General features: G+C 44.0%; 1 protein-coding gene across 1 annotated transcript in view; it reads left to right on the top strand.

Moving 5' to 3' along the window:
- The first annotated feature begins 8,550 nt into the window (after positions 1–8,550).
- Positions 8,551–11,599, top strand: part of LVRN (laeverin) — a 65,050-nt gene continuing 62,001 nt past the window's right edge. The window contains exon 1 of the mRNA XM_032156610.2: positions 8,551–9,386. Coding sequence (XP_032012501.1) covers positions 8,692–9,386 — 695 coding nt within the window. The 5' untranslated portion in view covers positions 8,551–8,691. The remainder of the gene's footprint in view (positions 9,387–11,599) is intronic.

Genomic DNA, 11,599 nt, shown 5'->3' with positions numbered 1-11,599 from the left:
AAAAATGTATGAAGCAATGGTGTTGTGCTGAAAATAAAAACAATGGGATAAAATTAGCCATATATATATGGGTATATATATATTAATATACATGCTTTAATAACCTGTGATATAAATCGACAATCAGCCTTATGAGTTATAAAGCCATTCGATAATAATTGGAAAATGGGTTGCATAATCATAGCCAAAAAGCACAGGAAATCATAGACGTTTTGATTTTATCTTCAAAGATAGATTTAATTTGGATTTAAACATTTTAATTATATGCAATAATCTTATCTTCTCCAGTCCTCTAGTTTTTGAAAATGATTCTTGGCCTTAGTAATAACATTGTTGAAGCTGAATCTATGCTAGTAGGTATAACTTCCATGGTAATAAATAGAGTTGGAGCAAAGAGGAGAAAGTGGACTGTCAAAACTTGTTCATTGAATTTGTAACTTTTTCCATTAAACAATAACTTGTAGTTTATCACATATTCCTAGGAAAAATGAACTGCTCTACCTCAATAAATTTTGTAGGCAAGAACCCTACCCCCGCTCCAATTCTTTATGTTAACCATTTCTGTGAGAAAATCTTACATTTTCAGTCTCCTAAAACAGGGTAGGCAGAATATAACCAAATACCTCTGTTGATTTTATCCTGGACAACTCAGGGTAATCTCATTACTACTCAGTGTGCTAGTTTCTACTCCCAGTTCTACCTGTTTATAGCCTGCTGCTCCTGGTGAATGATAGTTATAACCTAGGCAGAATTCCAGGATTTTCAGGAGAAGCTAAATAAAGTTCTTAGGACAGTAAGATTAATTTTGTGTATATTGCTGCATTAATAGGTCCTACCTATGACAATGAGGGAAAAAGGGACTGGAATGGGAGCCAGAAGCCTGGAGTTCTAGATACTACTCTTCCACCAACCAGCTGTGTGATAGGGGCAAGTAACATGATTTCCCCATCCATATCCCTCCTGTGCTCCAAGGTTCTGAAGACATCTTCATAGGACTGCAGCAATGCAAAGTACATAAATTTGTGACATCTTGTGCTCTCATTATTGGGAAGATTTTTTTCTTGCTTTTGGATTTGGGGCTAAGTAAAAGATGTGTTTGCTTAAAGTGAAATCGTAGTTAATTGGAATTCAGGAATCTTATATTCTTTCCCAAATTTTATAAAAGATTTATTAGGCATATACTATGCCAAGCAGTGTAACAGGAATAGTAAATAAAGTGATGAATAGGACAGCTCTTATCTTTGCCTTCATGGAGTAAACGGTCCTGTGGATAAGATGGGCCTCGAAATAAGCAATCCTATATCAGGAGAAAAGTCAAGAGGCTTTTGCAGGGCATGAGGTCAGGGGTGATGTTAGCCTGGCAGGGGAGTGTGTTGAGGCACTGAGGAGAGAGAATATTAAAGAGATATCTTGGAGGTAAAACTGATAAACTTGGCAATTGATTCCATGTGACGAGTGAAGGAGAGGGAGGAAACATGGCTAACTCCCAAATTTCTGCCTTGAGCAATTGGGGGTGGGAAGGGAGATACCATTTCCCAAGAGAGAAAACATTGGAGGAATTGGAAGAGCAGCAGATATTGTAGGGTGAGAGGTTGAGAGAAAGAACTGAGTCCAGTTCAGACCGAGGAGCCTGTGACACAGCCAGCACCAGTGCCAAGGAGCCAGTGGATACAGGGGTTGAGGCTGCAGACATAAATGAAGGATTCATCAGCATATGTGTGGTTTCTGAACCTATGGGACAGGATGGCATCACTCAGGGAAAGAGCACAGAGTCAGAAGAAAATATGACCCAAGACCAGGCCTTGAAGTACTCCCATATTTAATGTTTGGGTAGAAGAAAAGGCAAACAAAGGTATCTGAAAAGATGGGCCAGAGAACACAGAATCAACCAAGGGGAGATGGTCCCAGAAGTCAAACAGAAGGGAGTGATTCGCTGTGATGAATGCTGCAGAGGCCAAATAAGGTGGGAACTTTGGCTTTAGCCATGTGGACATTATAGTGATCTCAGAGTGAGAAGTTTCAAGAGATGATAGGGTTGGAATTTCATTGGGAATAATTTGAAGAGTAACAGGTGAGAAAATAGAGACAACAAAAGCGCATACTCTTTAAAGAAGTTTTGCTATACAGGAGATAGAGTAACGGATGGACAGGCATAGGAGATCAAGGAAGCATCCTTTTAAAAACTACAGACGTCAGCATGTTTAAACGAGAAGAGAGAGTGTGACAGAGAGGGAGAGGAAAGAAAGTCGGAGTAAGAGTGAGAAAGAGGAAGATTAATAGATAGCAAAATATAGCTGGGCGAGGTGGCTCATGCCTGTAATCTCAGCACTTTGGGAAGCCAGAGGGGGGTGGTGTATCATGAGGTCAGGAGTTCGAGACCACCCTGGCCAACATGATGAAACCCCGTCTGTACTAAAAATACAAAAATTAGCTGGGTGTGGTGGCTTATGCCTGTAATCTCAGCTACTTGGGTGGCTGAGGCAGAAGAAGAATCCCTTGAACCTAGGAGGCAGAGGTTGTAGTGAGCCAAGATTGCACCACTGCACTCCAGCCTGGGTGACAGAGGGAGACTCCGACTCAAAAAAAAAAAAAAAAAAAAGGATAAGATTTCCAAGAAAATGTGAGAGAATAAGATTCAGAGCCTAAGTGAATGAACTGACCTTAGACCAGAAGCACAAGTTATTTGTTGTGTCCAGAGAGAAGAAAAGAAGGGTGTGGATGAAGATAGGTCTGGTATGGAAAGTTGAAGTGGTTCTCAATTACTGACTTCTGTGTTCTCTGTGAAGTAGGTGGCAAGGGGGAAGGAGGAGGAAATTATAAGTGAGGAAGGTGGTGAAGGTGTGAAAATAGTGGCAGATAGTGAAAAAGCAAGACGTTAGAGAAAAGTGGTAGGACTGGAGGCACAGCAGGGGCTGGTCACTGGTCACTATGAATCCATAGCGTTACCAACCTGCCTTCTCCTGGAGCCCTGGGCAGGTGTGGAGACAGCTAGCCATTAGATTCACGGTGCGTTGTGGCCTTGCCCAGTGGTACGAGGCATCCACAGGTGAAGAGTGTGGGGCAGTATGCAGAGGATAGTAAGCAACTGAGGAAACACTCTGAAATATTATGGCTGATTTTTGTTTCTTTATACTTCTCGATTTGAATTTTACAATGAAACACTTTGAATCCATCAGTAAACAAAATAGGGAAGGATCCCTGTACTCATGAAGCTTAGTGTCTAGCAACCTGTAGACATACAATAAGCAGTATATACAAGAAATAAGCAAATTAAATAGTGTTCTAGTAGGTCATAAATTTTATAGAAAAGGAAAAATAATAGCGCAGAATAAGGGAGATTAGGAGTGTTACATGGTTGCAATTTTAAATAAGGTGGTCAGGATAGACCTTATTAAGAAACTAATTTTTGAACAAAAAGGCTTGACAAAAGCAAGAGAGTTAGAGCAGTTGAGTCAGAGTAATAGGAATGGCAAGTGCAAAGGCCCTGAGGTGGAAGCAGATTTGTTATGTAAGAGGAAAAGCAAAAAAAAGTTTGATATAATAGTTGGAGAGTAATTGAGAAGGAAAAAGGGAGAGGAGGATGGAGAAGTGAAAGGAAGACCTTGTAAGTGATGGGAAGGCTTTTACTGAAGGTAGCATGATGCTATTATATGCTTCGAAGTGGAAGCATGACAGGCTCTGACCTCAGATTTCAAAGAATCACTTGGCACCCATGCTGAGAATAGACTTTAGGGCGCAACATTAGAATCAGGGAGACCAGTTAGGAGGCTGTTCTTGTAATCCAGGAGAAACCCAGAGAGTGGCTTGCACCAGGGTGGCTGAAATAGAGGTGGTGAGAAGTAGTCAGATTCTGGATTTATTTTATCAAGATCCCGATAAAATAGGTATGAAGTATAGGAGAAAGACAGGCGTCAAGGAGGACTCCCAGGTTTGTGGATTGTGCACCTGGAAGGAAGAAATTGCCATCTGCTAAAATGAGAGGAGGGTCCAGAGTTCAGTCTGTGTATGTTGAGTCTTCCTATTTCCCTTCCCTGGCCTACCCTTGCCCTTTGCTGGGTGCAGTGTCTTGAGATCAGAGGCATTTCCGTTCAATTCTGCCAAAGAACAAATCTCTAGTTTATGTGTATGTGTGGAGGTGGGTGGGGCAGTAATGTGAAGTCTTTGGGCCATAAAAAATGAATAAAATGTTGTGTGGGGAGTCAAGCTGCCCCATTTGTGTTCAGGCAAGCCCCCTGTTTCTATTCCCACAGCATATTGCCACCTTCCATAGAAACAGATATGTCCAAATCCTAAGCCTTTCTAGGGTTCTCTGGAGTGGAGCCCCCTGCTTCTCATTGCTCTTCTCCTCAGTGGAGTTTTAACATCCTGAGCTTTTTGAAGTGTTCAAAAAATGTGTTGAAATTTCCTATCCACTCTTGCCTTTAATCATCCTTGTGCAATTATCTTTTAAAATTCATTTTCTGTGTTTTGGGTTTGGAGAACAAGAGGTTGTAATGTGTGGGGGCGGTCTGCATTGTTGAACTGGATTCTTGCATTAGGGGAAGAAATCTCCTTTTTTAAAAAATTATTATTTATTTATTTATTTATTTTTGAGATGGAATCTCGTTCTGTTGCCCAGACTGTAGTGCAGTGGCGCCATCTCAGCTCACTGCAACCTCCGCCTCCTGGGTTCAAGCTATTCTCCTGCCTCAGCCGGCTGAGTAGCTGGGAATACAGGCACCTGCCACCATGCCCGGCTAATTTTTGTATTTTTAGTAGATACAGGGTTTCACCATATTGACCAGGGTGGTCTCGAACTCCTGACCTTGTGATCCACCCGCCTCGGCCTCCCAAAGTGCTGGGATTATAGGCATGAGCCATTGCACCCGGCCCAGAGAACTCCTTTTAAAAAGCCTATTTGATTTTTATATCATCTCACTTTTTTCCTTTTTAAAGGATTTTTTAAATCCCACATTGAGATTTTAATTATTATTGTTGATAAATTACTTGCAAGATACCTCACAGCTCATTGAGATTCTGCAGTTCAGCTCCAGCTCTGAGCATAGAACAGAATATCATGAAACCACAATTTTAGGACTTCTCTCATTCCCGAGAAAACTCTCATTGAGAGGCTAAACTCTGGTTTGGAGTTCGAAAATGAAACGTGGTATTGTTAAGGAGGTGGTTATCATATTAAGTTCTGAGAATGCATTGTTCAGAGTGGATAACCTAAAATAACATCTTCACATGTATTCCATTCCAGCAAATGGAAGCTGAGCTATATTCCTGTGGTTTGGAACATAAATAATGAAGTACTAAAAATTGAAAGTGTCTTCCGATTTTTGATATTTCAACTTTTGTTCTTCATGAATTAAATTATTATGAAAAGACATCTGTGCAGATGCTTGTCACTTTTCTGTTTTTCACCTTAGTATCTAGTACTTGACCTCTCTAGTCAATTGATACAAACATCTCTCAGTTCCGTCCACAAAATATTTATTCTGAGCACCTTTGAAGATTGCTTGTTTTACCCCAGTTTGCCAAAGTAAACACAATCTCTAGTTTTGCTAGAATAATTTAATCTTCCAAAAGGAATAGTTGTAACTTCATCTGACAACGAACTTCTATTTTGCAGGAAAAAGTGCAAAGTTTGTTTTAATATTTTCTCAGTGGAAGAGAAGCTTATCGTAAGACTTATATTCAAGTAAAAGCATTGTTGATCCACATAGAGTAAATGGACTATATTAATTTATTATGGTTAATTGATAAGTTGAAAAACATTTGGATTTAGGATGTTTTTAAAATTTTTGTTTATATTTTGAACGCATCTGATAGTGAGACACACTTGTTTATTAGGATTATGTTTGTATACTCTGTTTTAATACCAAGAAGTAAAAATTGATCTCTCTCCTTCATAGTAAAGATTTTTCTCAAATGTCTGGTGGCCGTTAGCCTATGCTTGGTGCTAGACGGTTTTCACTGTCCAGTGACACGAGGAGCTAAGCTGCCGTTTTTGAAGACAGGGTCTCCCAGAGTCGGTTTCTGGAGATGTGTTCTCTGTAGCTATTCAGTTTCTCCAGAGAAATATCCTTCAGTCTCCTTCTTGCTTAAGACGAATGTGCCTAAGTGACAGGATAGTATGAAAGGAAAAAAGAACCTTTGTTTCCTATCCACTCTTTTCAGTAAATTTGCAGCCTGAGATTGTATGGGTTGGGGGAATGGAGGTGGGACAAAGTGAGGGTAAGGCAAAACAAACAGAAGAGTTGTCAACTTCTCTTTGATGTGAATACCTATATGTTGGCCTATCAACCAATTCCACCATGTAAAACCTTCAGCTTTTCTCCTACTATGTTTATTCCAGAAAGAACCAATTTATTTAGCATTGCAAACTGAAGAATCAGAAGGTTGATACATTTGGAAAGGAGACCTCTATTTTTCATAAAGGGTTTCAGGCTGGCCATCCTGCAGGCTGGGAAGTGTAGCCTGTGGCAGAAGCCAAGAGCAAGCACTTTGAGGGAAGGGTAGAAGGAATAGGAATTGTTGCTGAGCAAGGTGGCCAATTATACACATTTAATAAGCTATAGGAAGAGTCATAAGTATTTATGAAAGGAGAAGCATGCACATGCACAATTGAGCTTCATGCCTCTTTGTGGGTTGCATGTTCGAAAAATAGCAGTCTTAGCATTATATGAGGGTAGAATTTTCATCCCTCTGATGTCAGAGGGATGTATATGTGGATATACATATATATCCACCATATATGTACTTGAGGGGAGGAATACCTTTAATAGGTTTGAAATAATCATGTTACTGACTTCCTTTCTTTTTTACCTTTCCTTGAGTGTCTGGAAATCCTTTGAAATCCTTCATGAAATTGTCCATGGGTTAAGGCCAGTAATTAGTTAATTAGTGCCACAGCTGTCCCAATCCCAATCTGAACATGACCTAAACTGAGATGCCCCTGCTAGTGCAGTAGCTCAAATTCTGGCAGCTTGTGGTAGGTATATGGAAATAGACAGAGCTTCTCCCTCAGCTCTACCCATGACCTTCTGAGAGTGATGCATGTGGTCATAATTATTTTTAAATTTAATCCTTAAGTTTCTGAAGAAAGCAAATCCAAAAAAAAAAAGTCATATAGTCTTAACGTGGACTGCTTCACAGATTATAGCACAACTATCTGCGTGAGCTTGATGTCAAATCTCCTTCCACTTTCCTGTCTTATTCCAGAGGGTGATGGTGGTGGTGTTCATGTGATTCACTTCAGTTCGAGGAAGAAGAAAGCACGCATTTCCCAGGAGAATCACCATGGTCTACCCCATCTCTGAACCCAGGCGAAAGGGTTTCCTCATTGGAAGTGAGATACAGTCAAAGTAGTAGTAAAGCAAACACCGTTTTATAGCTGCTATGGAAAAATTATTATATTTTCGCTGTAACACACACACACACACACACACACACACAAGTCTCAAGACGGGATAGTTTAAAATCTTCAGCCTGCAGTGGGATCTAACTACCTTCCCTTCCGTCCCCAGTGCCTCCTGATGCTTGCAATCTCATTCCCAATTCACCAGCGTGCGTGAATGCAGACTCCTGATCCAGCGCAGAGGCCAAGAATTCGCTCAGGGGCACCAGCTAAATAGCAAACAGATGCCATGTCAAACACGTGAAAGCCTCAGCGACTAGGGTCCCGCCAGGAAAACCATTTCCAGCTGAGGAATTTCTGGGTGGAAACCCTGGCCGCCGAGTTGTTTTATTATCTTTGCTTGATTCGAGTCGGTTCTGAAAGCAGGTGTCCCCTCTCCCCCGGCTTCAGGAAGGGAATCCCCGGTCCCCGGCAGTTGCAGAGCTAAGAAAAACCATCCCGCCAGGCTCCTTCCTGTGGTAACGCGGTCCTAACCCTGCTCTGCCCCACAACCCCACTTCACCCGGGAGACGCAGACGCCAGGCTCCCTAGCACTTTGTCGCCTCTTCCTCCAGCCTGGCTTCCTAAGCTCTGGGAAAGTTCTGGGCCTCTGGACGTTGTTTCCATCTTCGCCTTCGCTGCCTGGGCCGCATGCCTCCTGGGCTTATTTAGGAAGCGAAGTTAGAGCCACACATTTGGCTCCAGAAATTTGTTCTGACGGCGCGGCCGACGCCCTACAGGGTCGTTTCCGAACGCATTCCCAAATATCCTGGTCCTCAAGCCCTTACCACCCCCTAGCACATGAAGCCCCAGCTGGCGGTGGAGCAGGTGTGTTGCTGGTAGCTTATCGCTGGCTTGGAGATAGAGGTGCTAGGTACCTGTCCCCTTTCCGACAACACCTGAAACCGTACCGGGGCACATCCCTCATCCAAATATCCACGTTTAAGGTGTCCGGATTCGTTTGGCTTGACCGCCCCCTCCCCGCGCCAACCCTGGAGGCATCTTCCGTGGGGTCTTTCTCTTCGAACCCAAAGGGGTACGCGCCTGGGTGCGCCAGGTCCGCCTCTTCCCTGGCGCTGGCGGGGGGCGGGGGTGGGTAGGCTGGGACCTGTGTCTGATTAGCTGGGAGGGGGAAGCCATGGTCCAAACCGCTGTCTGCTGAGCTCCATTCCGTCCAGGCTCTTCCAGGAGGAAGAGGCACGATACAAGAGAGGAGCGGCAGGGGTCCCAGCACTGAATACCCTGGCCGGGGTTTTGACAGCTGCCACAGTCTCTGAGCTCCCGCCTCGCGCCTGAACCCGGTTCCTGCCATGGGCCCCCCTTCCAGCTCAGGCTTCTATGTGAGCCGCGCGGTGGCCCTGCTGCTGGCTGGGCTGGTAGCCGCCCTCCTGTTGGCGCTAGCCGTACTCGCCGCCTTGTACGGCCACTGCGAGCGCGTTCCACCGTCGGAGCTGCCTGGACTCGGGGACTCGGAAGCCGAGTCTTCCCCTCCCCTCAGGCAGAAACCGACGCCGACCCCGAAACCCAGCAGTGCACGCGAGCTAGCGGTGACGACCACCCCGAGCGACTGGCGACCCCCGGGGCCCTGGGACCAGCTACGCCTGCCGCCCTGGCTCATGCCGCTGCACTACGATCTGGAGCTGTGGCCGCGGCTGAGGCCCGACGAGCTTCCGGCCGGGTCTTTGCCCTTCACTGGCCGCGTGAACATCACGGTGCGCTGCACGATGGCCACCTCTCGACTGCTGCTGCATAGCCTCTTCCAGGACTGCGAGCGCGCCGAGGTGAGGGGCCCCCTTTTCCCGGGCACTGGGAACGCCACAGTGGGCCGCGTGCCCGTGGACGACGTGTGGTTCGCGCTGGACACGGAATACATGGTGTTGGAGCTCAAGGAGCCCCTGAAACCTGGTAGCAGCTACGAGCTGCAGCTCAGCTTCTCCGGCCTGGTGAATGAAGACCTCAGGCAGGGACTCTTCCTCAACGTCTACACCGACCAGGGCGAGCGCAGGTAAGGGCTGTACAGCCCGGGGCCCCTCTCGGCCCCCGCCCCTGCGTCCGGGTGCAGGCTGCGGGTCCAACTGACTACCGTGTCCAGGTGCGCGTCTGCTGCCCTTTCCAAAGAATCCCCTTGCGACGTTTTCTTTTTTTCTTTTCATTTATTTATTTAATTATACTTTAAGTTCTAGGGTACATGTGCACAACGTGCAGGTTTGTTACATATGTATACATGTGCCATGTTGGTGTGCTGCACCCGTTAAGAGATATACCCATTAGGTGTATCTCCTAATGCAAACTATGGCAAGGACAAAAAACCAAACACCGCATGTTCTCACTCATAGGTGGGAATTGAACAATGAGAACAGTTGGACACAGGAAGGGGAACATCACACACCGCGGCGTTTTGCCTCCTTTCTCCCTTTTGCTATAACCTTGCTCCGAATAAAGAGACGGCGGAGACCGCGGCCCTTCCCTTGGCCAGTTTTCAACCCTATATCTGCTCATCCCGTTTGTTTCTATTGCTGCGCCTTTTTAGGTCGCTGGTACCCCTGAAGCTTATCGTTTTCTTCAGAAAGCACCTTTCCTCTCTAGCCGGAAATTTCTTCACCCCATTCAACAAACCCCTTGCCCCTCAAAGGTTGGTCCTTGGACCAGCAGCAGCTGTACCCTGGGAGCTTGTTAGAAATGCAGACATGTGTTCTTTTTACACTCATTTGAGATAATATCTCCTACACGGAATGTTTCCTGCCCCTGCACAAGAAGAATTGTCTCTTACCACGCTCTGAGATGACAATACTGTCCTCCGGCGAACGCCGGGGAAATAGCTTAAGCGGGAGATATCAAAATATATTTTTTTCCAACCGGCGATCTCTTCGTCCACTCACACTGGTGGAGCATTTGAGCCGTACACAACTGCATGTACTTTGCCCTTTATTATTAGAGAAAATGTTCTCAGATGTTCTCTGAGGGAAAGAATCCCACTAAATTACACCCTACACCATCTCCTGCACTACTTTCAAAATTTCAAAGGTTTTTAAATAAGTTTAAAGAGTTGCTCTAGTGGATGTATAATCTGTAACTTTTGTTTTTAAGGGCAGCATGCTTGGTTTTTCTTTAAAAAATACGTCAATGCTTGAAAAATTAGTTTTGAAATTTTCTTGTTTAGATGGTGTGTTACTCAACTTGTGAAGGAATCTTTTGAAATTACTGTGTAGGTCAGGGTGCAAAATATTTCAGAGGAAAAAATAGAAACACTTTACCTACATATCTGACTTTTTTTTTTTCTTACTGTAGGTCAGTAAATCCTCCTGTGTTCACCTACCTCTTCCTTGATCCTCTTTCAGTGGGGCTGTGGCCCAGACAAGCTTGCAAATATGGGAAAGGAAAGTCCCATTCAATTTTTCTATTGTGTTGCTAACTCTAGTGTTAACTAGAAACCGTATTTTCAGAGCATTAAAATTCAAGCAGGAAGAAATCTTAATAAAGTTCTGCAGATGTGCATAAACCAAGGTAGAGCTCCAAAATTGTGATGTTTTGGAAGAGTTGTTACTCTCTGGGTCTCTGCTTCTGAAACCACAAGGAAAAGACGCCTAAGGTTAAGCTTGAAGCCAGGGTCATGAAGAACTTGCAACAGAAGGATGGCTTGTGGTATGCCAGATTCTGGGAGCCCAGCAGGCCTGAGTTTGAACCTGAGCTGTGTGAATTGAGCTAGTCTCTTAACCTCTCTGAGTCTGTTTCCTCATTCACAGAATAGATATAATAACTGTCAACTATTAGAGTACTGTGAGAATTAAATGAAAAAGGGAGTACACAGTGACACATACAGCCTGGACAGTGGTAACTGCTATCCTTAGGTCGGATTATCATTATGATCAGCTTCCTTGTTATCTAAACGCAGAACCTGCCAAGCTCCTGGTATATATGAGTCTAAGAAGATTCTCAGAGGAGAAGGCAGAAGCTGGGGAGTGGGGAGTTATTGCTTAATGGGTGTAGATTTTAGTTTTGTAAGATGATAAGAGTTCTGGAGATAGGTTGACAACAATGTGAATGTTCTTAACACTACTGAACTATTATACACTTAAAAATGGTTGAAGTGGTAAACTTTATGTTATGTGTATTTTACTAGAATTAAAAATTTTTAACGAGCAAAAATAAATTATAGATCAGTGAGTTTAGAATGGAGTTTAGAAATTTATATGTTTTGATGATTGTCTCAGATAATTC

The sequence above is a fragment of the Hylobates moloch genome, unplaced genomic scaffold (assembly GCF_009828535.3).
Source record: "Hylobates moloch isolate HMO894 unplaced genomic scaffold, HMol_V3 SCAFFOLD_6, whole genome shotgun sequence".
NCBI lineage: Eukaryota > Metazoa > Chordata > Mammalia > Primates > Hylobatidae > Hylobates > Hylobates moloch.
This window is presented reverse-complemented; position numbering and strand designations above follow the sequence as displayed.